The following is a 27581-nucleotide window of genomic DNA, read 5'->3' as shown; positions in this document are numbered from 1 at the left end:
GCCTCTCTCTGTGTGTGTCTCTCATGAATAAATAAAATCTTTAAAAAATAATAAGTAAAAATGGGGGACGTCTGGGTGGCTCAGTGGTTGAGCGTCTGCCTTTGGCTCAGGTCATGATCCCAGAGTCCTGGGATTGAGTCCTACATTGGGCTCCCCAGAGAGAGCCTGCTTTTCCCTCTGCCTATGTCTCTGCCTCTCTTTGTGTATCTCTCATGAATAAATAAATAAATCTTTAAAAAATAAAAAAATAAAAAATGTTTTTTTTGAAAATACATTAAGAACCAAAATCTAATGCTTAACTTTGCTTGTTTTCAGTAGCCAGATTTATATAATTTCTGGAACATCTATAACTCAAAACCAATTAATGGCAGTTATTTATTATATACAACTCATTTTATTCTCAAGATAACATTATACTTTTTTTTTTCCTCATTATACTTTTGAGGAGGATAGGGAAAACAGGCTCAGAGAGGATCTGGTCTTACACCCATTAAGTGGCAGAGAAGGCATCAAACTCAAGACTACCTAGTTCTGAGTCTGTTTTCTTAACTTTCAGGATGCTTTGTGTCTTGCTCAACATACAGAACATTCATCCCTGCTGAAGACTTGAGTCTTAAAGTTCTAAGAATTTGGGGAGGGGGAGGAGATTGGCATTTTCATACAAATCTTCCCACAATGTCATATCTCAAATTTTATTCTCCAGCATGAAGTCTCTGGTGTCGAACAAGCGCTGAGCTGTGCCTGAAGGATTTCCCACATTCAACACATTCATAAGGTTTTTCTCCGGTGTGAATTCTGTAATGTTCACTAAGGTGTGCTTGTTTGCGGAAAGTTTTTTCACACTCACTACACTTGTAAAGTTTCTCTCCAGTGTGAGTTCTCTCATGCTCAACAAGGGAGGAGTTCTGAGTGAAGGCTTTACCACATTTAGTACATGTGTAAGGCTTCTCTCCTGAATGAATTCTCTGATGCTGCATGAGGCATGTACTCTGATTAAAGGCTTTCCCACATTCGTTACACTTATAAGGTTTATCTCCAGAATGACTTCTCTGGTGACGAGTAAGGCAAATGCTTTGACTAAAGGCTTTGCCACATTCGATGCATTTATACGGTTTCTCTCCAGTATGAATTCGCAGGTGTTTGATAAGGGATGGACTCTGACAAAAGGCTTTGCCACATTCCATGCATTTATAGGGTTTCTCTCCAGTATGAATTCTCAGATGCTGAACAAGGATTGCTTTTGTTTGAAAGGCTTTCTCGCATTCGATACATTTATACGGTTTCTCTCCTGTGTGAATTCTCAAATGTTGAGTAAGATTTGACTGTTTACGGAAACAAGTTCCACACTCACTACATATGTACGGCTTCTCTCCCGTGTGAATCCTCTGATGCTGGGTAAGAGATGATCTCTGAGTAAAGAATTTCCCACATTCACTACACTTTGAAGGTTTCTTCCGCATGTTATGACTCTGAGGGTTCATGTGCAGTGGAATCTGGCTGGAACTCATGCTGTTTGTAATACAAGGAATGTCTGTCCAGTAGTTTCAGGTTTAGAGGAAACTCTCTCCCAAAATCATGATATTTCCAAAGTGCTTTCTCAGAGATGATTATGGTTACAGTAACACTGTCCTGGGAAAGCTTTGGGTATATGAGTACATGAACTATCCTCTTGGGCATTCCTGCAGGATATGCCTTCTGCGCCTTCTTCAGCATGTGTCTTCACCTCCAAATGCAAACCCCAGACAACCAGGTTCTCTGACACTCTACAGCTTCCACAAGTCATTTAACACTGTTGCATCAGGCTTGGTGTTCTTGCCTGAAAAAAAAAAAAAAATCATGAAGGAAAATGTCCTGTATGAAGAACAAAGGACCTGCATTGTGGAATCTTGATTTTATCTTCTTCTCAATAATAGAGATGGATCACAATGACCTAGAGAAAAGATTAGATATTAGGGAGAAGAGATTAAGTAGTGACAGGTCTTGGGAAATCTATAAAATTCCCTATTGTGATTGTGGAATACTTAAATACTAAAAAATGAATCCAGGTAATTTAGGATTATCCAGAGTGATAAACAGTAGGATGTGAAAGGGATGAGCATACTAATCTTGGGTAAATTCATGTTAGGGAAAATTACTACCTACCTACAGTCTCTACTCAAAAAATAGGTGAAAAGTAACTATATTTTCTTAGGTTGCCTGTAAGCAATATCTTGTTCATGCCATTTGAGAAAGTAAAAGCTTACATAATTGTCTAGGGACACTCAATTTCTCTTTAAGATTTCAAAGGTGTGCCTGGATGGCTCAGTTCAGTAAGTATCCAACTCTTGGTTTTGGCTCAGGTCATGATCTCAGGGTCCTGGGATCGAGCCCCATGTTGGGCTCTCTGTGCTCAGTGGGGAGTCTTCTTCAGATTCTCTCTCATCCTCTCCTCTGCTGCTCCCCCCTTCTCTTTCTAAAAATAAATAATTCTTTAAAAGATTTTATTTATTCATGAGAGACACGGAGGGAGAGCCAGAGACAAAGGCAGAGGGAGAAGCAGGCTCCCTACAGGGAGCATGATGTGAGACTCAATCCCAGGATCTCAGGATCATAATTTGAGCCAAAGGCAGATGCTCAACCAGTGAGCCACCCAGGTACCCCCTTAAATATTATTAAAAAAAAAAAAAAAGGCTTTCCAAGTTGCAACTTCTACTAGGTCGATCACACTAATCCTTCCTATTCACTCACTTTAATGGGTGTCTTTTTGGACCTCTCTCTCCAAAATATTCAGCATCTGTAGCTCTCTCCCTAGGACCATCTGGAAGATCTTTAGGTTTGAAAATAGAGCCCTGCTTACTAAAAATATTGTTTTGTTTGAAGAAAAATAGGATGGGGTGGTCCTTGGGGAAGAGATTCCTATTGGACAGTAACTTGACTATAGCATGATGGTCCAGAATCTGGCCCTCACCTTTGACACTGATGAAATGCTTCAGAATCTGATGTATACTAATCATATTCACAAGGTGATGTAGAAAACAGTCACTTTGCTGATCTACAGTGAAAAATATATATGCTCAATGTCCAGCTGGTTGACACATTCTCTCCACTATAGAAAAACTGTATAAGAACCAAATCATAAAAAAAAAAAAGTCATTGAGGACACTCCTTAGAATTGGAGAAAGAGAAATACTTAGATGATCTCAATGGCATCAGACTTTGAAACCCTGATGCTCTGAATAAGGGCACACAGAATCTGAGAGCAGATACTTAGGTGCCACACATCAGAAACATCTTCCCTGAATAGTGCCAGAGACACTGACACATTCTTATTCTCTAAGGCCCCTGTTCACTTTAGTTTTTTTAATATAAATTATACATGAATATATCCTCACTTTAAATATTTAGATAATACAGAAAGATGAAGGATAAATTAGTCATTTTTTTTCTCACCATCCCACCCTACTCAAACCCATTTCCTTCCTTATTTTTATTTTTTTATTTTTTATTTTTTATTCATGAGAGACACAGAGACAGGCAGAGGGAAAAGCAGGCTTCATGCAAGGAGCCCGATGCAGGATTCAATCCGGGTCTCCAGGATTACGCCCCAGGTCAAAGGCGCTAAACTGCTGAGCCACCCAGACTGCCCCAATCCATTTCCTTCCTAATTAACATTAACTCTAGAGTATATTCTTTCAGTCTTTTTTTTTTTTTAAGATTTTTATCTATTCATGAGAAACACACAGAAAGAGAGGCAAAGACACAGGCAGAGGGAGAAGCAGGCTCCCGCAAGGAACCCGATGTGAGACTCAATCCCAGATCCCAGGATCACACCCTGAGCCAAAGGCAGATGCTCAACCATTGAGCTACCCAATCATCCCTTTTCAGTCTTTTTTCTACATATTTTATTCTCTCTACATAGATAAAATTGTTCTATAGGTTCTATTGTGCTATTGCTTTTTTCTTTTTACACTAAAGAATGTGTCTTCAAAATCATTTCTTGTTAGTACATATGGGTCTACCCTAAGAGTTAGTTGGTATACACTGGTGTCTCTGCACTAACTGTTTACAGTCAGAGACTGATCTGATTGGGTAGTACTGTACCGCATTGGTTGCTAAATATATTGAATATTTTTCCTGAACATAGCTATCTTTATTTTTTGTGTACTTCCAGTACAGATACACTGTATATAAAATTTAATGCCAGGTGGTTTAAACAGCTAAACATAAAACCAAAACTCTAACCACACTTTCATTTCCTTTATTTTTATTGTCTCAGAAAGTGTTGTTGTTTTACTACACAAAGAATGCATACGCATTCTAAAAAAACAGTCCACAAAGGAAATTACTTGAAATCCTATCACCTAGTGAAAATACACTTGGTTTTTTGACAGCCTTTTCTTTTAGCCATCTCTCAATGCATGTACACAAACACATACACATATATTATGCCTACATATTAAACTAAACTGAGTTTGTCAGCCATAAACAGTCACAGTCTATTCATAGAGTTCCTATAGCCTAAGAATCCAGTTCATACAATACTGTTCTTAGTGAATTTAACAAATTCCCAAGCTCCATGTTGCCTTCTGATGCCCCATAATAATGGAAGTTGCTATTATTTAGGTTCTTGTTCCAGAGTCAGGAGCCCATTCATATTCTTTGAGGACACACTTAAACCACTTTTGTGATGAGTCTTCCAGTAATTTACTACCAGTTTTCCCATATCTGACTGCTACACCATTAAGACATGATAGTTCAGTGAGTAGCTACCAGGTAACTGTAGCTATTCTTGCTACAGTTTAAGTACATGTGATATAAAATTAGTATATTATCTGATCTGTCCAAAACAATTACTCTATTGCCTGCTTCCACAACGGGCCATAATCAGTCTGATTTTAATAAGATGGGGCCATTTCTGAGTGGTTCTGTGTTTTCAGTCTGCAGTGTTTAGGTGTAGTGGTCACTGGTGGGTCGTCTCACAATAGCTCTGCCACCACTTGTGAATGAACACCCCCATCCTGGGCTCTCTAGTTAGATTTCACTTACCCAGAGATAAGCCGTTAGGAACACAAACAACACTGGTTTGTCTTCTGGGGCCTTCTCTTGAGGGAGGGCAGGCATCTGAGGCATGGAGGGAGAGGAAAAAGCACCCATAAATTGTAAGCCTACTTCCTTCCTATTCTGAACTCAGAGGAACTCAGGAATAGCCAATCCCTAGCCAAATAACTATTTTAAGTCTGAATGAAGAATCAGAACAGTATCACCAATGCGGCACCTGGGTGGTACAGGTGGGCAAGTGGTTGACTCTTGGTTTTGGCTCAGGTCATGATTTCAGAGTGGTGAAATCAAGCCCCACATCGAGTTCCAAGCTCCGCATGGAGTCTCCTTAAGACTTTCAATCCCTCTCCCTCTGCCCTTCCTCCTACATGCAAATGCACATGCTCACTCTCTAAAAAGTCTTTTTTAAAAAGTATCACCAATGACCAAAATCAGTAAGTGGGTAGTCCTCCAAGAGACCTGACACTGCACAAAGAAAGAGAGCAGGTCCTCCTAAGAACTATCCTCAAGTAAAAATACCTCCACAAGAGAGAAAGTTGGATCCAAAGGCCCCTCCCCAAACCTACTGGAAAAGCCATTGACTTCAAAAGTCAAAAACTGGGGCCATGGTAGAGGGCATTAGAATAAACGCTGGCCTGAGTCAAGAAGTCTGCACTCTAGTCAGGGCTTTGCTACTGACCTAAAGTTAGTCACTCAGTCTTATCTGTGAATTGAAAGTGGAAAACTAGTACCAACATTCTGTAATCCTTTGATTCCAAAAACACATGGGGAAAGAGCAAAAACCTCAAGTCCAGTCCATCTTTGATTGAGGCTGGTTATTCATTTATTTGAAAAATACTAACTGCACAGGTACTCTGTCAGAGAATAGGCCGAGTCAACAGCAAGGAAACTCCCCTACAGTTATCTTACCAGAATCAGAGGTAGAGGAATTTCAGGAAAATAAGACTGCATTTAGTCAGACAGCATGTAGAAGAAAGGACAGGGGGAGTCTTTTGGAAGATGTTAAGGACCCCTCCTGGGAAGAAAGCTTTTAAGAACTCCTTCTGAATGGGGAGGAAAGAACAGTGTATTAAGTCAGGGATCTGGGAACCCCTGGGTGGTGCAGCGGTTTGGCGCCTGCCTTTGGCCCAGGGCGCGACCCTGGAGACCCGGGATCGAATCCCACGTCGGGCTCCCTGTGCATGGAGCCTGTGTCTCTGCCTCTCTCTCTGTATGTGACTATCATAAATTAAAAAAAAAAAAAAAAAAAAAAAGTCAGGGATCTGGTGACCAGTCTAATCCATCCCAATCCACTAGCACCCCCTATCTGACACTGAACAAACTACTACTTTTTAAACGTACTAACGAATATTCAACTCAAATGTGAACCACTACACTCCTCATAGGTGGGTAATTTTTTTTTTATTTGCAAGGCCTTTTCTCCTTTTCGTTCTCAAAGAATTTCACATACCTCTACTGCAGCACTTTCTACTGTTTTGATGCTCTGATTATATTTGTCTTCCTCTGCTAAACCTGAAGTATGGCGTGGACTGAAGTATGGCCAGGACTCGGTTTGAATCCCTGCTCTACCATATATGAGCAAATGATAGTGGGAAGTTACTTAACCCTTTCGAGGTCATTTCTCAAACGTCATATAGACTAAATAATGACTTTATAGGGTTGTGATGATGCATGAATGAGTTAATACATGGGAAGCCTTTAGAAAAAAGCCTTCAATAGTACCTGCTGTTAAAGTCTTGGGTCTATATGTCCTCACAGGTACCTATTTTGTTGCTATGAGAGGAGATTAAAAGCTTAAAGGAAGTTGATAACTCTCGCATATACTCATTCTACCCGCTCGACTTTGTCAAGTGGCAAAGCAAGAAACAGCACTGGCTTCTGGAAATCAGAGAACTGAAGGAATCAGAAGTTCGCTTCGTCCCCGAAGTACATACAAAGGGTACCCAGGTCTCCCGATGCCCAGAACAGGGCTCTCGAACAGGCTTCGCCTTTCTCTCTTCAGGACCCCGCGGCACCCGACCCCTCCTCCAAGGGTCTCCGCGCGAGGAAGAGGTGCGCGGCGGGCCGGCCCCGGCTCCGAGGGAGGGCGACGACAAAACCGTCGCAGCTGCGCACCGCCGACTCGACGCGCACGGCGCTGCCTGCGACACCTGGCGGCACCTTGCAGCCAGCGCCCGCCGCGCCGGGCCCGCGTGACGTCAGCAGTCCGCGCCGCGGTCAGACCCCTGCGGTCTCCTCTCTAGGAAGGCGGGAGCGGCTCCCTCTCGGGGCTTCCTCCCCGGCCCAGAGCTGGGGTGGGGTGGGGTTCAGCCCGACACCGGAGCCCCAGCTGCAGAAACAGCCGTAAACCCACCTCACCGCGCTCCTTCCCAGAGTAAGGAAACCGAACCGAAGAGACTGCTGGCCTGGACCACAAGGCGCTTTTACTGTTCATTCTGCAACTTGTCTTATCTTCCTAAAAACTCTTCCGTGTCCCTGACTTTTGGAGGGCTTCTCAAAGCTGACTTCAACTTTTCTTACATTCTCACCTGCCAGAAAACTGGCCTCCTCACAGGCACCCCAAGCACCCTCTGCTTTAGGATCTTTGTTCCAACAGTTGGCCCTAAGAATATTAGCACTCTGTTTTCAGGTCAAGTCCCTGATTTTCAGCGTGCAAACTTGGGCAAGTTATTTACTTCTCTGTAGCTGTTTCCTGACTTATAGAACAGAAATAATGGCACCGCATTTCAGGTTACCATGAGGATTAAATGAGGTTAATATATGTAATTACTAGCACTAAAAAAATTCAGTAGGGGTTCCCTGGGTGGCTCAGTCGTTTGGCGCCTGCCTTCAGCCCAGGGCGTGATCCTGGAGTCCAGGGATCGAGTCCCACGTCTGGCTCCTGCATGGAGACTGCTTCTACTTCTGCTTGTGTCTCTGCCTCTCTATCCCTCTCTCTGTGTATCTCATGAATAAATAAAATCTTAAAAAAAAATGTTTGTCCTATCATGCTCCACAGATTCCATGCTCCACAGATTCCAGCTCGTCCTCTTTGTTCTGCATTGGCTTCACGGGACCTTGCCAGCCTTCAAGGCCCTCATCACCACTGCTGCAAAATTTCGTATCTTACTGAGACTTCCTCAGGAAATACTTGCACATACAGGCTCCTCATGACTGTATTCCTGAGATGAAGGCATGGGTGGCAGGGCACCTGATACACTTACAGGCATTCTTACTGATGTGCAAGCTCTGGGAAATACAGTTGTCTACTGTACAATCCATAGGGGGCACTCAATAAACAATGGAAAAAAATGAATGAGATGCAATAGAGAAGTTATCTGCTTAAATTTCCAGACTGGCTGTTTTACCTTTAGGAGGCTGAAATTAGGAGTGAAGATGCGGGATCCCTGGGTGGTGCAGCGGTTTGGCGCCTGCCTTTGGCCCAGGGCGCGATCCTAGAGACCCGGGATCGAATCCCACGTCAGGCTCCCGGTGCATGGAGCCTGCTTCTCCCTCTGCCTGTGTCTCTGCGCCTCTCTCTCTCTCTCTCTCTCTGTGTGACTATCATAAATAAATAAAAATTAAAAAAAAAAAAAAAAGGAGTGAAGATGCCCCAGACTAAGGCCATCACTAACCCTGTTCAGCTAAAAAAGGATCCTTTGTAGAACTGTCAGCTGACATGCCAGGGAACAATAATGTTGAGTTCCTCTTACTTTTTACCAAGTGTCACATTCTCAGCACTTCTTTGGAATCAAGTAGCAAGTTCTCCGCCACCTCCACCCCCAGCCCTCTGCACAAGCCCTACCTAACATCCCACAGGTCAGAAAGCCTAGGCCTAATCACTTTTTCCCCGTTTAAGCTTCAAAGAATCTAAGTCAGCAGGCTCTGCTGTGTAGGAACTAACTCCGGAGTGGAGTACCATAGAGCAATTTACCAGAAACATGAATCTGTGGCTTAATACAATTTGGGCTAAGCTTCCTTCAATGAGGTGGAAAATGGAGTGGGGGGTGGGCAGGGGAAGAGTGGCTACCAAAAACTTTCCACAAAAGTGAACTTAGCTTTGCAGTGGTCATTAGCTCGAGGGCAGTGAAAATTAAAGCCACCTGGGGTAAAAGCTAGACTTCTGTATTATGTAGGCAGAAAGGTGAAATCAAAATGTAAAACCAATGTACTTCTCACACTTATACACAGGAAGGTTTGTAGGCAAAAAAAAAAGCTTTTTGATCTAAAATAAGCTCCCAGGGGAGCTGGCTGGCTCAGTTGATAGAGCATGTGACTAGTCATCTCTGGGTTGTGAGTTTGAGCCCCATGTTGGTGTAGAGATTACTTTAAAATATTAAAATGAGCTCCTCCCATCCCCACAAGCAGGCCAAAATTGAAGTCCTATGTGGTCAGCTCTATAATAATTATAACTAAAGAGGCATCATGGAACAGAGGTATGACTAATAAAGAGAAATCTGAAGGAAAAGTGAAAAAGGACATGGGAGTTTAAATTCCACTTGACACTTACTAGCTATGTGACCTTGGGCAAGACCATCCACCTTTCTGTTTTCTCTACTGTTACTCTGAGGATATGATGTGGCCTCATCCCATGTTCTTCTGAAATCACAGAATACATTTCAGCACACTGAGAATAAGCAACACATCGCAGTTCTTTATCATCTGGAGCCAGGTAAAGCCATGAACTCAGGAAATGCTTCCAGATTAGAATTGCTAAACTCAAAAGCTCTCCTGCCAGACCAGCAACACTATTCAACTCCTACTTCCTATTTCAGGGATATTCCAGCTGACATAGTTGTACTTCTACAGCTGCAAGCATTTGCCTCTTCCTGTAGACCCTGACATCAACATATCTGTAAGTACTTTGCTAAACTGTGATGGGACATTTAAATGGCTAATTTGTAACAAAACAACCGTATAACAAGGGTTGTTTTTTTTTTTTTCTTGCTACAAAATATTACTTTTTCTTAAGGGACCCCCTGATTAATATAAGGACACAATCTGTATCTTTGGGAAAGATTCAGAATTCTTGCACCTGGCAAACACTTCAGTGGCATACTCATACTCTGAACACCACCTTTCTGCTGGCAACTGTGGACCTAAGTCACACTCTGCAGGTAGGCATGGAGAAATCTCTGACTCAACATTTTAATTGAGCTCAACAAATATTTACTAATCACAAGGAAGTGCCAGAGACTGTGGATACAAAGATGAATAAATAAATATCACATGGCTCCTGCTCTAACATCTGATAGTTCAGTGGGGAGAGGTTTGTACACAAGCCATTACAATGCAACATGATAAATAAAATGCAGAAATACAAAATATCTGAGGTCAGAGACAGCTTCAAAGGAGATGTTGCATGAGCACATTCACAAGTGACACAAAATCAGGCAGCCTGGGTGGCTCAGCACTTTATTGCCGCCTTCAGCCCAGGGTGTGGTCCTGGACATCCGGCTCCCTGCGTGGAGCCTGCTTCTCCCTTTACCTGTGTCTGTGCCTGTCTCTCGTGAATAAATAAATAAAATCTTAAAAAAAAAAAAAAGCGACACAAAAGCTTTCCAGGCAAGCAGAATTAAGGAAGGAAATTGAGGCAATAGGAATAGTATATGCAAAAGGTGCCAAAGATGAGTCCAGCAATGATGTGGAATCACAGGAATTTGTACTGTGAAACAGCATGCAATGCAGGGAAGGCAGCTGAGTGTGATAGCATAGGCATGGCCCAGTGGAGGAGCTTCAGATATCTCTTAAGGGGCTAGGATATTTTGCGGTAACAGTGGAGCAGCCAGCTGTGTCTTACAAATACCATCCAGAAAAATTTGTGAAAGACAGCCTTGGGCAAGCAACTGTAAGACTGATTGTGAAAATAAGAAAATGGTCTAGAAAATAGACTTGGGAATGAACTAAAATGATAGCAATGGAGATGGCTCCTAGATTTAGGAGATGGAAGCAGGATACAGTAGTTGCTTGGATGTGATGACTGAGCAAAAGACTGACCAAGAGCAATTCCATGTTTGGGACTGGAGTGACTGGGCATGTGACTGGCCAGCAACTGGACCAACAACTGGGAGGAAACTAGGAGCAAATACTTGCAAGTGTGAGAACATGTGATGAGACAGGCAAGAGGACAAGTTCCTTTCCTTCCTGTTTTCTCAGGAAGTTAAAATGGTATCAGACTCTCAGCCTGAGGATTAAATTTTTTTTTTTTTTGATTTTTGGAAACTAACAAGAACCTGAAGATACCTTTCATCCTTAGATTTCTGATTTCTTCCTTAAGAAAACTCTCCCCCACCCCCCAAAAAGAGAACTCTCCCAATTCTAATCTCAAGACTTTATAGACAGTAGTGTATAAATATCTTCATATCAGGAAGTTGCTAAAGTTTCTGGTGGGCAAAATTTGATTAAAATATATTAATTCAACAAATATTTATTGAACATTTACTATGTGCCAGCAATAAATTCTGTAGTGTTATTTTCATTTAGGAAGTACAAATACATCAATATTTTCTTTGAGTAATATTTTTCATGACCATAAAGTTTTAACAGGGTTATTTTTGTCCATAAGGAATTAATTTACTCAATTATGAGTTGCCCCGTGGCAGGTTTTGAGAATATAATCTTCATAGCTGGAGAGGAAGAGAGTGATATTTCTGCCACACTCCCATTAATGGTGATTAATATCTCAAACCACTGCTTACAGGATAGCTGCTCTGGAAAAAAAAAAAAAAAACTAATGCTGAGTTTTAAGCAACCGACCATTCCAGAATCAACTGACTTTGTTTTTAACAGTCATTATTTTAAAGACTATATAAGCTTCAGGGCATTGAAATTATTACAAATAGTCAAAAGCAATCCTCACATAATCTACAGTAAAAAACATGAAAAAGATTAAGGAGATAAATAGGGGGGAAATGCCCTTTCTCTTAAAAAGAATAAAATATCATAGTGGCAAACTGTACTATTCAGGGATTTTAAAAAGAGGTAGTCCTATCTAATACACTTTCCAAATTTATCCCATGAGTGTTTCCCTAGATACTCCTAACCTGCAGGGAAGGGTAAATATCCAAGAATAAGGTAGTCCAATAAAAATAGAAACATCTGAAATGTAATAAATCTGCTTATAGTCACCAATGGCATAATTACATGAAATCCAGCTCTCCCTGCTAAAACGACCAATACTCTTTTAAGGACTGGTCCAGCAGCCCCAAGTCCAGCCAACCTAAAAGGCCACCTTCTTTTTTCACTAATGGTTTCTCCTCCCTAAACGTCAATTAACATTTTTTGGACATAGTTAACCCTGGTGGGTATCTTTCTCCTGGACCCTGCAAACCAGTGGTCCACCCAAACTTGTAAGAGACAGGTGTACACCTTAGTCCAGGGCTGGGATATGAAAGTGAACTGAAAGGTCAAACACAGGCTTCCTGTGCTGGCCTCAGCACCAGCAGCCTAGAGCACATCATTTCCATCCTGGATGTCAGTGTTCCCCTGGGCAAAGGTTGGACCTTCCTCTTTGTGGCTCTCTAAGCAGATCTGACTCCACAAACTAGTATAATTCAAGAGAAGTTCTTCTTGACCTTCTCCTTCCTTTTTAGCCACAAATTGCCCTCCAGCTTGAAAGGATCAGGAAAGATCTCCCTTACCCTGATAAAAGCCTTCTTCACAAACATATCTGTAAATATATCATTCCAGTTCTTGCCACATATCCCCTTATCTGTTGTATGAATGAATAAGGATTCTTTATTTTCCCTTATTTCCATCTCCCCTTCATGAGAACACTTCTACAGATGACATGTTCAGAGCAGCCTCAGATGTCTAAAGGCTGCTTAGCTCTACCTCAGAACCGCTGCAACTTTCACACTGAATGTTAGGAAATACCCCAGCCGACTGCCACAGAACACAGGTCACAAGTTGGGAAGGTGGGGCAGGAGTATAGTAAAGGCAACACTAGTGTTAACAAATGGTACCTTAAGATATGAGAGTCACAAGAGAAAGGAGTGGCAGGTGGCAAGGATTTATCCATAAGGCAGGAATTTCCTTTCCACCTTGTATTCCCAGATGCCCAGCTGGAGTAGGCTCTGCATTTTCCAAGCTCCTACCTCCACAACTGGAAATATTTTTCTGAGTGTAATGGTCGATGTTCCTTCATCCTTCCCTCCAAGAACTCTCCTTGCCCCACTGCTCCCAGCCAGATTCCTGGTCACTCTTTCTAGAGAAGCTGTCATAACCTGAACACCAGGGTTATTCACCATTGTGAAGTTTCTGATGTCTGAAAAGGACTGAACTATGTCTGAAGAATTTTCCACATTCAATGCATTCATAAGGTTTCTCACCAGTGTGAATTCTGTAATGTTCACTAAGGTGTGCATACTTGCGAAAAGTTTTCTCACATTCACTACATTTATAGAGCTTCTCACCAGTGTGGGTTCTATGATGTTCAGTAAGAGATGAGCTATGAGCAAAGGCTTTCCCACATTCTTTACATTTATAGGGCTTCTCTCCAGTATGAATTCTCATATGCTGAGTGAGGCAAGTATTCTGATTAAAGCCCTTCCCACATTCATTGCATTTATAGGGTTTTTCTCCAGTGTGACTTCTCTGATGCCGAATGAGGCAAATGCTCTGAATGAAGGCTTTACCACATTCACTGCATTTGTAGGGTCTCTCCCCTGTATGAATTCTCTGATGCTTAGTGAGTGGGGTGCTCTGAGTAAAAGCTTTGCCACATTCCTTACATTTATAGGGTTTTTCTCCAGTGTGAATTCGTTGGTGTTTAATAAGGGATGGGCTCTGACAAAAGGCTTTGCCACATTCCTTACATTTATAGGGTTTCTCTCCAGTATGAATTCTCTGATGCTGAGAAAGGTTTGCCTTTGTTTGGAAAGTTTTCCCACACTGATCACATTTATGAGGCTTTTCCCCAGTGTGAATTCTCTGATGTTGTGTAAGATTTGAGTGTTTGCGAAAAGAAGAGCCACATTCATTGCATAAATAAGGTTTCTCACCAGTGTGAATCCTCTGATGATGAATGAGGTGTGTGTTCTGATTGAATGCCTTCCCACATCTATTACACTTATAAGGTTTCTCTCCAGTGTGAATTCTCTGATGTTCAGTGAGATGTGAATGATTGCGGAAGGAATTCCCACATTCATTACATTTATAAGGTTTCTCTCCAGTATGGATCCTCTGATGCTGAGTAAGAAATGATCGACATCGAAAGGTTTTCCCACATTGCTCACATCCATATGGTTTTACTCCAGTGTGAATTCTTTGATGCTGAACAAGGAAGGAACTACGACTAAAGGCTTTCCCACATTCCTCACATGCATAGGGTCTCTCTCCAGTATGAGTCCTCTGGTGTTGGATAAGAGATGAGCTCTGAGTAAAAGTTTTTCCACATTCATTACATTCCCAAGACCTTTTCTGTGTAGAAAGAGTTGGACATTTACTTTGGTCTGAAATCTCATTAGTTATGCTACTTGTCTCCCACTGATGTAGGCTCTCTTCTGTAGAAACCCTGAGATGTGTAACAAAGCTAGAGGTCAAAAGCAAGCTTCTCTCAAAATTATATTCTTGGCTAATTGTTTCAGGAGATGCTTCCTTGTGGATAAAAGTTATTTCCCCAAAACCTCCTTCTTGAAAAAGGCATGGTCCAGGAACCTCTCCAGAAGAGTTTCCCTTCATGTTCCCACATGCATATTTTTCTTCAAATATAGAATCCTGGTATGCATCCTCTTGTAATCTCTTTGCTCCTATCCTTGGTGAATCAATTTCAAAGGCATCCTGCTCTGGAACAGACTTGTTCATCAAATCTGAAAGAAAACATCAGAGTGAGTATCTCTTGTGCAGGACAGAGTGGAAGCCTGTGAGGTTATAGGGGCCTAATTCTGACATGTCTCAGTAATGGCATATAAATAAGGGCCAATAAAATCACGTGGAGCAAAGTCATTCAATTACAAGTCATGGAAAAGACCTATAGGAGGGTAAGGGGATCACCATTCATAAGGAATCCCATTTAATGGGCACCTACAGAAACTTAGGAAACCAGGGACCAGACATGGTAGAAATAAAAGGACAATGACAAACAATAGCAAGCTGAGATTAGGTCAAGAGAGGAAACATAGATGGTTTCTACTCAGAATGGACAGTGGGGGAATGTAAAAGCAAATGCTAGAAATGAGACAAAATGAGTACTGGGAAAAAGTTAGCCCCGAGAGATGCTCACCACCATCTGTCCCCAACATCCCTAAAAGAAAGGGTAATTTTATTTCTTGAGCTTTAATCAGTTTCTCTTGTAAACTTCCAAAGTCCTGCTGTTTCTCCCACTGGTTTTTCCTTGCTACTCACCTGGACAAACCTCTCTTCCAAGCTCTCTCTCTTCAGCTCCTTGCATATTCAACATCCACAAATCTTCTCTTTGTTTTGATTGAAAAACACTTCAGAGTTGGAAAACTGGGAGCCCTGCTCATAGGGGGAAAAAAAGGTGGGGAAGGGGATATCATTGTCCCAGGAAACAGGAAAATGACAAAGAACTGTTGCCCAGGGATACTGTCTAATAATTCACACAAAATCTATTTAGATAGCAATGTGACTGCATCAGTAAAAATAATCATGGTTGGCTTCCAACCTTGTAGCTTCACAAATTCCATTTGTCAGCTGTGTAAAAAGTGACAGCCAGACCGATACATTAGCAAACCCTCAAGCGCTTGGTGGATAAATCAGAATGTTATTTATAATAATAAAGATATCTATGAAGTAGACAGAAGTATTCATGCCTTTATATAACAATCTATATGAAGGCCAATTAATAGAATCAAAAGTAGCATAGGAAGGGATACGAAGGGATGCCAGGGTGGCTCAGTTGGTTAAGCATCTTGGTTTCAGTTCAGGTCATGATCTCGGGGTCCTGGGATTGAGCCCCACATTGGGCTCCATGCTCAGTGCAGAACCTGCTTGTCCCTGTCCCTCTGCTCCTCCCCTGCTCACGCAGGTGCACTCTCTCTCAAATACATGAAATCTTAAAAAAAAAAAAAAAAAGTTGCATAGGCAAATAACCTTATAGAAAGGCTAATACATTAAATCTGATACACCCATCTCCACTATATGCCAAGGAGCTAGAGAGGAGTTAGGGAGCTCTATTTGTACAACTTAGAGATACACTGCTTGCCCTTTCTTCTAGATGTCAGATCAACTGAACAGTTTTTCTTCAGGCACAGCTCAATATTAAGATTATAGGCTGCAGTTTAAAAGAGAAAAAAAGGGGGGCACCTGCATGGCTCGGTTGGTTAAGCATCCAATTGTTGATATCAGCTCAGGTTTGATCTCAGGTCATGAGTTCAAGCCCCCCCCTCCCCATTTTGGGGTCCATACTGGGTGTTGAGCTTACTTTTAAAAAAGCAACAATAAAAAACAAATTGCGAAATAATTTTTTACTTACAAGAAAGTTACAAAAAATAGTACAAAGAGTTTCTGGTGCTTAATATGTTAAATTGCAACTGTTCATCCAAAAATGTCTCCTCATATAAGCCTAAAGTGGGAGGTACAATCAGCACATTATTTCAAGGAAAAAAGAAGACAGATGATTTTACCTATAATCAAGAGCTAAGAAGGCATGTTAAGAATGGTCTGAGTCTGCTGAAATACATAATAATGCTGGTACTATGGACTTCTCATCAACGTCTGCACTTCTGTGCTGAATTTTAAAGGTATAAGAGGATCCTATCTCCGGTGGGGGGGGTGCACCTGGGAGGCTCAGTCAGTTACGCATCTGACTCTTGATTTCAGCTCAGGTCATGATCTCAGGGTTGTGAGATCGAGCCCTACAGCAAGTCCAGTGTGGAGCCTGCTTAGAATTCTTTGTCCCTCTGCTCCTCCCCTATCTAAAAAAAAAAAAAAAAAAAAAAAGAGGATCCTATCTGGGGTTTCCCGATCCTCTTCTATAAGAGGGGCACAGAAAGAAGGTACCACACAATCCTAAAGAGAACCATGAAGTAGAGTAGGGTTACAGTGTAATTGGAGTTAGACAATAGATAAAGTCAAACATGCCCCCACTTCACTAGAACTTAGATTACAGCTGGACAGAGACATTAAAGTGTAGTTACAATTACAGGAATTACAAAAGTGGAAATATGGGATGTAGTAATGTAGAGCAGAGGGGACCTAATGTAGTTTGAGAAAGAAAGCCTCCCTGAAAAAGAGATAAATAGGAATGAAACAGCTGAAGAAAGAAAAGAATATACCAGAGATATGAAACAGAATATACAAAAGGAATCAAGCTCAGTGAAGGAGATCTAGTAAGACAAAGTATTAAGCACCAAAAGTAAGACATGAAGCCTGAGGCAAGCAAAAGCCAGATCAAATACAACCCTGAGGACCACTTTAAGGAATTTACCTTAAAGTGAGTAGAAAGCCACAAAAGAAATATGAAAATGTTTTTTGGGGAAAAAGCGACATGAGTATATCTATCTGCTGTTTAAAAAAAAAAAAAAGAAAAAACAAAAACAAAAAACACGGGGTCCCTGGGTGGCTCAGCAGTTGGCCACCTGCCTTCGGCCAGGGCATGATCCTGGAGTCCTGGGATCGAGTCCCACATCGGGCTGCCTGCATGGAGCCTGCTTCTCCCTCTGCCTGTGTCTCTGCCTCTTTCTCTATCTCTCATGAATAAATTTTTTTTGTTTTTTAAAGGAACACATTCCTCTGCTCAATAGCAAAGAAGGAAACTGTGTTTGAATGGTGGAAGGTGTAGAGGTAAGGTGAAGACTGGAAGACCCTTTGGGAGGTTGTTCAGCAACCTTCTAGGGAGACTGGATCAACTAAGAGACTGGATGAATATGGTGTGAGGGAGAGGGAGAAGTCAAGATTATTTTCTGGTTTGGAGCTTGAGTGATGACAGCGACCTTTAGAGAATGGGAACACTGCTTTGGGGATAAAGAAAATACATTCAGTTTTTAAATATCCAAATAGAGGGATGCCTGGGTGGCTCAGTGGTTGAGTGTCTGCCTTCAGCCCAGGACATGATCCTGGAGCCCCAAGATGGAGTCCCACATCCAGCTCCCTGCATGGAGCTGGCATCTCTCTCCGCCTGTGTCTCTGCCTCTTTCTCTCTGTGTCTCTCTCATGAATAAATAAATAAAAATCTAAATAAATAAATAAATAAATATCCAAATAGAAAGTAGGTATACATATCTGGAATAGAGGAGAGAAGTGTCATAATAAGAGTAATTAACATCCTGGGACTAACAGATAAAAACACCAAAGGAGTATAGCTAGGAAAACCTCAACAATGACTTTACATTTTTAAAAGGAAGTCTAGGGGTACCTGGGTGACTTAGTTGAGCATCTGGCTCTTGGTTTGAGCTGTCATGATCTCATAGGTCATGAGATCAAGCCCTATACTGGGCTCTGTGCTTAGCAGGGAGCCTGCTTGAAGATTCTCTTCCTTGGCTCCTCCCATAACTCCCCCCGCCCATCAAATAAATAAATAAATAAATAAATAAATAAATAAATATTCTTAAAAATGATGTTTAACACTGGCTTTTGATTTTTTCATTTATTTTTTTAAGATTTTATTTTATTTATTTTAAGATTTCATTTATCCACTCATCACACACACACACACACACACACACACACACACACAGAGGCAGAGACACAGGCAGAGGGAGAAGCAGGCTCCATGCAGGTAGCCCAACGTGGGACTTGATCCCAGGACTCCAGGATCACGCCCTGGGCCGACGGCAGGCACTAAACCACTGAGCCACCCAGGAATCCCCTGGCTTTTGATTTTAGAGATTCCTAATGCCCTGAAAGAAATAAATAAAAGATTTTTGTTCGCTTGTTTAAAGATTTTATTTAAAAAAAAAAGACTTTATTTATTAAAAAAAAGATTTTATTTATTTATTAATGAGAAACAGAAAGAGAGAGAGGCAGAGACACAGTCAGAAGAAGAAGCAGGCTCCATGCAGGAAGCCCAATTCCGGATTCAATCCTGGGACTCCAGGATCACACCCTGGGCTGAAGGGAGCACTAAACCGCTGAGCCACCTAGGCTGCTCTAAAAGATTTTAATATACGATAAAATTGGCATCTCTAGTCATAAAAAATTACTTATAAATTATGTTGAAACTGTTGCTTAATTACCTGGAAAAAACACTTAGTGAGATTCCTACCTATACCATATACCAAAATAAATCTAAGCTGGTTAAAGGGTTAAATATTAAAAAATGAAACCACAAAATATTAAGAAATAATTGACTTTAGGTTTAGGGTAGACTTTTCTAAGCATTATGCAAAAAACAAAAAACAAAAAACAAAAAACAAAACAAACAAATAAAAAAACAACCAACACAAACCAAAAAGGACAAAGCTGGATAAATCTGGTCATAGAAAAGCAACAATCTCTATTCTATATCCAAAATACAAATAAAATAAAATGATAATCAATCTAAAAAAAGTATTTCTGATTTACACATCAAAGAGTAAGTAGATGGACCTAATGAATAAAAGACATTAATAATTAAGGAAAAAAGTTGAACTCATAAAAAATGAGAAGTATACAACATATAGAGCAAGAATTACAAAAGGCCAATAACCATATCAAAACAAAGTTCCATCTTGGTAGTAATAAAAAAATGGAAACGAAACAATAAAGAATCTATTTTTATATTAAATTGGAAATTTTCTTTAAAGGGCCACAAATCAAGACTGGCAAAGGTATGGGGGAAAAGAGCTTCTCATACACCAGCAGTGGGAATATAAGATGGTACCATCCTTCTAGAAATAATTTAGCAATATATATCAATCAGGTCTTAAAGTTGTAGGATGAATTGCAGTTGGAATACTGGGATCATCCTTTTTTTGAGTATAGGAAATCAGAAAATTACACTAAGTATATACAACACCTACAATGTGTCTCAAAAGACTCTCAAAGTTATTAGTATGTCTATAAAATACCTGTATTCTTTGACCTTTAATTCTACTATTAGAACTTTCTCAGGGATCCCTGGGTGGCTCAGCGGTTTAGTGCCTACCTTCAGCCCAGGGCGTGATCCTGGTGTCCTGGGATCGAGTCCCACATCGGGCTCCCTACAGGGAGCCTGCTTCTCTCTCTGCCTGTGTCTCTGCCTCTCTCTGTGTCTCTCTCATGGAGAAATAATATCTTAAAAAAAAAAAAAAAAAAACTTTCTCATAAATAAGTAACTTCCCAGGGCACCTGGGTGGCTCAGATGGTTAAGCATCCAACTTTTGATCTCAGCTCAGGTCTTGAATTCAGGGTTATGAGTTCAAGGCCCAAGTTGGGCTCCGTGCTGGGTATGGAGCCTATTTTTTTAAAAAAGTTGGGGGGGGGGGGTGCAGCCAGGGTAGCTCAGCGGTTTAGCGCCGCCTTCAGTCCAGGGCCTGATCCTGGAGATCCGGGATGGAGTCCCATGTCGGGCTCCTGCATGGAGCCTGCTTCTCCTTCTGCCTATGTCTCTGCCTCTCTCTCTCTCTCTCTCTCTCTCTCAGCCTGCTTCTCCCTCTGCCTATGTCTCTGCCTCTCTCTCTGTCTCTCTCTGTCTCTCTCTGTGTGTCTCTCATGAATAAATAAAATCATAAAAAAAAAAAAGAAAAAAAGAAGGGACACCTGGGTGGCTCAGTGGCTGAGTGTCTGCCTTCAGCTCAGGGTGTGATCCCAGGGTTCCAAAATTGAGTCCCACATCAGGCTCCCTGCATGGAGCCGGATTCTCCCTCTGCCTATGTCTCTGCCTCTCTCTCCCTGTGTCTCTAATGAATAAATAAATAAAATATTTTAAAATAAAAGAATATATAGGGCAGCCCCAGTGGCTCAGTGGTTTAGTGCTGCCTTCAGCCCAGGATGTGATCCTAGAGACCCGGGATCAAGTACCACATCGGACTCCCTTCATGGAGCCTGCTTCTTCCTCTGCCTGGGTCTCTGCCTCTCTCTGTCTCTTATGAATAAATAAATAAAATCTTAAAAAATAAATAAATAAATAAATAAATAAATAAATAAATAAATAAATAAAATAAAAATAATAAAAAAATAAATAAATAAAAAATAAAATAAAATAAAATAAAATAAAATAAAATAAAATAAAAAAGAAGAAGAAAAATAACTTCCCAAAGAAAAAAGCTGAATTCTTTTGTTACCTGTAAAAAAATTAAAAATACCCTGCAGGGGATCCCTGGGTGGTGCAGCGGTTTGGCGCCTGCCTTTGGCCCAAGGCGCGATCCTGGAGACCCGGGATCGAATCCCACGTCGGGCTCCTGGTGCATGGAGCCTGCTTCTCCCTCTGCCTGTGTCTCTGCCCCTCTCTCTCTCTGTGTGACTATCATAAATAAATAAAGCTCTCTTATAAAAAAAAAAAAAAATACCCTGCAATGTTGTTGGAAAATACAATCTTTCTATGAATGGACACTGCAGCTTAGCAAATTATAGTACTTCCACTTGGTGGAAATTATATAGACATTAAGATAATTAAAAATGAAAACATGAGGGGCACTTATGGCTCAGTCAGTTAAGTGTCTGTCTTCAGCCCAGGTCATGACCTCAGGGTCCTGGAATTGAGCCCTACATAGGGCTCCCTATCCAGTGAGGAGTCTGCTTCTCCCTCTCATTCTGCTCCTCCCCCTGCTCGTGCCCTCTCTTTCTATAATAAAAATCCTTAAAACAAAAATATGTGATCACGTGGAAAAATACTTATGCTCTATATAAATGAAAAAATGCAGGATATTAAAATTTCAAGTACATCAGAACACTGTATATGTATGCTAAAATATGCTTTCTTTTTAAAAGGCTCTAATCCCTAAGAATATGTATCAAATTGTTAACCATAAGCATCTCTAAAGGACAGGATTATGGTAAACTTTTGTGTTAAGACCTATCTTTGGGCAGCCCGGGTAGTTTAGTGCCACCTTCGGCCTGGGGTGTGGTCCTAGAGACCTGGGATCGAGTTCCCTGTCGGGCTTCCTGCATGGAGCCTGTTTTTCCACCTGTGTGTCTCTCATGAATAAATAAATAAAATCTTAAAAAAAAAAAAAAAGACCTTTGTGTAACAAAAGGTCTTTTGTGTATCTTTGTGTAACATTTCAAAGTTTTCCTTCAGGAATAAACAGCTTCTATAATCCGAGAAAAAAAAAAGTGAAAAAATACAATCAGGGATGGGCACAGAAATTTATGTACAAAGATCACATACTATAATTACTATAATTACTGTTACTATAATTGTAAAACAAGCAAATGAACACTGATGGCATATTAATATGATAGATTTTGTAACTGTTAAAAATCATTTTTTCAAAGAATATCCATTAGAAAAAAGAATATTCATTAGAAAATACAGTATGTTAAAACAGGATAATACAAAATCAAAAATAAAAAACATAAGAGACAACAACTGTTGACGATGATGTGAAGAAAAAGGAACACTTGGGCACTGTTGGTAGGAATGCAAACTGGTATAGTCACTTACAAAATAGTGTGGAGTTTCCTCAAAAAATTGAAAATAGAACTACCCTACCATCTGATAATCACATTACTGTGTATTTACCCCCAAAATACAAATACACTAATTCAAAGGGATACATGCACACCTATATTTATTGCAGCATTACAATAACCAAATTATGGTTGTCCATCAGTAAGTAGATGAATGGATAAAGTAGATGTGGTGTAAATACACAATTAAATATTATTCAGCCATAAAAAGAATGAAATCTTGCCATTTGAAAAAACATGGATGGAGCTAGTGAGTATAATGTTAAGTGAAATAAGTCAAAGAAAGACAAATACCATATTATTTCACTCATATGTGGAATTTAAGAAACAAAACAAGCAAAGAAAAAAGAGAGAGAAATCAAGAAACAGACTCTTAACTACAAACTGATGGTTACTGGGGGGTTGGGAAATGGGTGAAATAGGTGATGGAGATTAAAGACTACACTTGTGGTAATCACTGGGTAATGTAGAGAATTGTTGAATCATTACACTGTGCACCTGAAACTAATATAACGCTATGTTAACTATACCAGAATTAAAATTGAAAGCTTTTTTAAAAGCTACAAATGAAAGTTACATAAATTTGATTTTGGAAAAATTATTTAATGCCTGCTTGATTATTTTTTTTATTTTTATTTTTTTATTTATTCACAAGAGACACAGAGAGAGAGAGGCAGAGACAAGGCAGAGGGAAAAGCAGGCTCCATGCAGGGAGCCTGAGGTGGGACTCAATGCCGGGACTCCAGGATCACGCCCTGGGCGAAAGGGAGGCTCTAAACCACTGAGCCACCCAATGGATCTTCCTGCTGGTTTTGATATAAATTCTGGTTAAGATTCACCCTGCTGGTCTAGGTATCATGTAGTCAAGGAGCTTGTCTGTCTTGTTCACTACAAAATGCCCAATGCTGGGCACCTGGGTGGCTCAGCGGTTGAGTGTCTGCCTTCAGCTCCGGGCGTGATTCTGAGCCCCAAGTGATTCTGAGCCCCAAGATCGAGTCCCACATTGGGCTCCCTGCAGGGAGCCTGCTTCTCCCTCTGCCTCTCTCTGTGTATCTCTCATGAATAAATAAAATCTTAAAAAAAAAATGCCCAATGCTATCACAATGTTTGGTTCTCAATGATTACAGAGGAAGATTATTTCTCAATGATTACTACTCTGGAATGGGGTGAGACTGGGGCAAAGGAGACGAATCTTACAACTTCATAAAATTTTGTGTATGAAAAAAAAATTTTTGTGTATGAGCACTGGAGAACCTTCTAGTGAATTAATCTGCAGAGAAATGCAGCACATAATTCTCAGGGATCCTGTCTTAGCTCACAAATGAAACGGATAGTCTCAACCTAAGATTCCCAAAGGCACACCTTTTAACTCTGCTTCAGTAATAGCTCACGTACATATTAACAGGTCTCAAGAACCTGGACTTCACTGACTAATTCGAACAATTTGTCGTGACAGGTAGATGTAACGGCTGTTAAATATAAGAGCTCTGTTCTGGAAGAACAGACCTTAAAAAGATTATTTTGGTGAGTTGCAAAACTAACCCTCAGCCTCGCAGCTTAAGGTAATAGAATGAGGGCAGCCCCAGTAGTGCAGCGGTTTAGTGCCGCCTGCAGCCCAGGGTGTGACCCTGGAGACCTGGGATCGAGTCCCACGTCAGGCTCCCTGCATGGAGCCTGATTCTCCCTCTGCCTGTGTCTCTGCCTCTCTCTTTCTGTGTCTCTATGAATAAAGAAAATAAAAAATCTTAAAATAAAAAAAAAAAGTAACAATGAATGTCCTTATTTGAGTCTTTCACACCCTTAATACAAGAGGTAGTTTTAGGAGAGAATTTGCTTCTTTAAACATCCTTTTTATGAAAGAATTACACTTTTTCCTTCTCAGGATTTAAAGTTCCTTACCCTTAAAAAAAAAAATCATGTTGGGATGCCTGGGTGGCTCAGTGGTTGAGCATCTGCCTTGGGCTCAGGTCATGATCCCGGGGTCCTGGGATGGAGTCCCACATCGGGCTCCCTGCAGGAAGCCTGCTTCTCTCTATGGCTATGTCTCTGCCTCTCTCTCTGTGTCTCTCATGAATAAATAAGTAAAATCTTTTAAAAACGTCATGTTTTCAAAGAATATCCATGAGAAAATATGTTAAAACTGGAGAATACAAAATGGTAAAATAAAAATATGCATACATGTACCAGTACTAAGTAAACATTCAATAAATAAGAACTATTATTAATACAGAGACATATACAAAACACAAAGAACAGAAGAAATCCACCAAAATGTCAACACACTGATCCTTAGGTCATTTAATGGGTTACTTTCATTTGTCCTTTATACTCTTCTATATATTTCACTTTCCCTACAATAAACATGTATTAAAGTTAGAGAAATAATTATGTAAAAAAATGACTGAACTGTAGTTCATGCTCACAGGTTTCAACGATCAAAAAGAACAGAAACAAAAGGAGTTACAACCAACAAAATGCCAGATCCAGTGAATAAGGTATTGGCCTCTCATTCAGAGTAAGATTAAAGTGGATTGAAATGGAAATCAGGAAATTGTTCTGTCACAGCCCATGTGATGGGCCTACATGACAGGCTACTTACCTGAAAAAGCTGACAAATTAGATAATATCCATGGGGGCGAAAAGATAGTATCTATGAGTCCTTTCAGCTTTAACATTCTGTGAATCCTTAACCAAACGAGTTAATTCATGTAAAGCATTTATAAAGACATCTGCCACATGGCAAGTATTCCACAGGGGTCAGGCATTATTATGTTTGATACTAAAATCTATGGAGAAGAAAAGACATCTTGCTGACAACCCTCTCCTCCAACTGTGGATCATCTGAGCTGTCAGCAATTTATGTCAAACTGCAAATTTTCCTGTAATGGATTAGAAAATAAATAATTAAGGCTTCAGGGGCAATATGGTCTCTCTCTGTCACAACTATTCAACTTTGCCTTTGTAGTTTGAAAACAACTACACATATAATATGTGGAAAAAAAAAAAAAAAGAGGGACTTCTGGATGGCTCAGTGGTTGAGCGTCTGCTTCAGCTCAGGGCGTGATCCCAGTTGGGGGATCGAGTCCCACATTGGGCTCCCTACGAGAAGCCTGATTCTCCCTCTGCCTGAGTCTCTGCCTCTCTGTGTGTCTCTCATGAATAAATAAATAAAATCTTTAAAAATAAATAAAAAAAAATAAAAAAAAATAAATGAGCTTGGCTGTGTTTCAGTAAGACTTTCTTTTCTTTTCTTTCTTTCTTTCTCTCTCTCTTTCTTTCAACAAAAACAGGTGATAGACATTTTGCCTGGGGGCCATAGTTTACTGACCCCCTAGTCTATAAATTTCCTGGAGAGGAAGGTACAGGTTTTTCCGCCAATGCCTAGTATAGAATAATCTGATTGTCAGTGATTTTAAGAAGATAAAAGAATCTGTCAGAATCCACGTTTGAGGGCGAGATGGGTATTATGGTGAAGGGTAAAAGGAAAAAAAGGAAAACTTTTATTTTTTAATTTTTTAAAAAAGATTTTATTTATTCATGAGAGACACAGAGAGAGAGAGAGAGAGAGGCAGAGACACAGGCAGAGGGAGAAGCAGGCTTTATGCAGGGAGCCCGATATGAGACTTGATCGGGGGATTTCAGGATTACACCCTGGGCCACCCAGGCGTCCCAGGAGAGCTTTTAATAGCTTAATCCCGTTCAAAGTAACAAGGAGCTCGCTCTCTCCCCCCTTACTTTGTAAGCTTTCTCCTCCCTGCCACCTCTTTACCTCTCAATAATTAGCTAAAGGATTATGGACAAGCCAGGTGGGATTTTTCGAGAATTTGAAACAATTCCTTCAATAAGACCACACTCAAAATGTACTCCTCCCTGAAGCCTTTCTTGGGTTTGTCAGTTGGCCACAAGTAACATACTCATCTAGTCTGTAGCAGCATTCTGGATCTCTCTCTTCTGAAGCCTTGGGTCACTAACTAGCAATATGTCCTTCCATCGTCTCCTATTCTCTCCGTACCTCATTAAAAAACCTACACATAAGAGATGCCTGGGTGGCTCAGTGGTTGAGCGTCTGCCTTCAGCCCAGGGCATGACCCTGAGGTCCCAGGATCAAGTCCTGCATCGGGCTCCCTGCAGGGAGCCTGCTTCTCCCTCTGTGTCTCTGCCTCTCTTTGTGTCTCTTATGAATAAATAAATGAAACCTTAAAAAAAAAAAAAAACTACAGATAATGAGTTGTTCTGAAGGTTCAATCAGCACAGCTGCTTCGAACAGTCCTATTTAGCACTAAGTATGTTTTAGATCATCACAAAAACCTGTTCACATATATATCTCCCAGCACTAACTAGACTGTAAGCATGTTCCAGGTCCAAGGTCTCTCACTCTGTAGCCCCGCCCCTGGGTTCTGTGTCCAACTTGGCAAGTAACGCACAGTAAAATTTTGTTTCAAGACAGGAACGTGTCCGTGCGTGCTATCACATACACGCTGTCAACTGAGCCTTGCAAAGCAAGGAAGGCAAGGACTACTAGACACAGTAAACAGTCCAACTTTAGAGATGGGAAAACAGCCTCTGTATCCTCAGGAATTGCAACTCAGAGACTCGAGACTCGCCACCTTCACACTACTGCCGGTTCCTATTACGACGGTCCCTAAAAAAAAAAGTCTCTGAGCTGCAGGATTAATGGGGAGGGGGTGGGAGGACGGCGGAGAGATGGTATTCAGACCGAGAACTCTGAGCCCCGGGGCTTCGTTTCCGAACGCGAGCCCTAGCTCTAGATCATCCATCATCATCAGTCATCGCTCATTCGCTCGTGCGAATTCGCACGGTCCTCTCAGCCGCCTGCTCCGCGCCGGACGCTGTGCCGAGGCCGCTGGGAGTTCGGGGCTGCACGAGGCCGAGGGCAGGCTGCCTCCAAAAGCCTCCGGCCCGCGGCCCCAGGCGAAGGCGCCCGGAGCCACTCCTCTCCCCTCCCCGAGGCCCCGCCCGCTCACCGTGAGGTCCAGGGGCTCCCCGCGGGGTGGCGACTACGGTCCCCCAGGTGCGCGCAGGCCCAGGACACAGGCTCACCGCCCCGCCCCGCC

At 41.2% G+C, this 27581-nt stretch overlaps 1 protein-coding gene across 3 annotated transcripts; it reads right to left on the bottom strand.

The window, feature by feature from the left end:
• Positions 1-232: 232 nt before the first annotated feature.
• LOC121495478 (zinc finger protein 501) lies at positions 233-27581 on the bottom strand. Of its 3 annotated transcripts, XM_041762981.1 has the most exons (4): positions 27492-27581; positions 15361-15474; positions 13294-14825; positions 233-1409 (listed from the first exon to the last, which is right to left on the bottom strand). In XM_041762981.1, exons 2-4 carry the CDS (start codon positions 15413-15415, stop codon positions 693-695), a joined length of 2304 nt encoding a protein of 767 aa, XP_041618915.1. In that variant the 5' UTR covers positions 15416-15474; positions 27492-27581; the 3' UTR covers positions 233-692. The 3 variants fall into 3 exon arrangements, with proteins under 3 accessions (XP_041618915.1, XP_041618913.1, XP_041618914.1); XM_041762979.1 differs by lacking the exons at positions 13294-14825; positions 15361-15474 and having other exon boundaries at positions 233-1816; positions 27492-27574; XM_041762980.1 differs by lacking the exons at positions 13294-14825; positions 15361-15474; positions 27492-27581 and adding an exon at positions 5026-5759 and having other exon boundaries at positions 233-1816.

The sequence above is a fragment of the Vulpes lagopus genome, chromosome 7 (assembly GCF_018345385.1).
Source record: "Vulpes lagopus strain Blue_001 chromosome 7, ASM1834538v1, whole genome shotgun sequence".
NCBI classification, from domain to species: domain Eukaryota; kingdom Metazoa; phylum Chordata; class Mammalia; order Carnivora; family Canidae; genus Vulpes; species Vulpes lagopus.
Note: the sequence above shows the minus strand (reverse complement) of the source record. Positions and strands in the feature narration are given on the sequence as shown.

What these genes read in the sequence shown, in the direction of transcription:
- LOC121495478 (XM_041762981.1), bottom strand. Translation starts at nt 15,415, where the DNA reads ATGTTGAATATGCAAGGAGCTGAAGAGAGAGAGCTTGGAAGAGAGGTT. An exon ending in TGGAAGAGAGGTTTGTCCAG is followed by an intron (nt 14,826 to 15,360) that starts GTGAGTAGCAAG and finishes GTTTTCTTTCAG; the next exon opens with ATTTGATGAACAAGTCTGTT. An exon ending in AATTCTTCAGACATAGTTCA is followed by an intron (nt 1,410 to 13,293) that starts GTCCTTTTCAGA and finishes TTCTTTACTCAG; the next exon opens with AGATCATCTCTTACCCAGCA.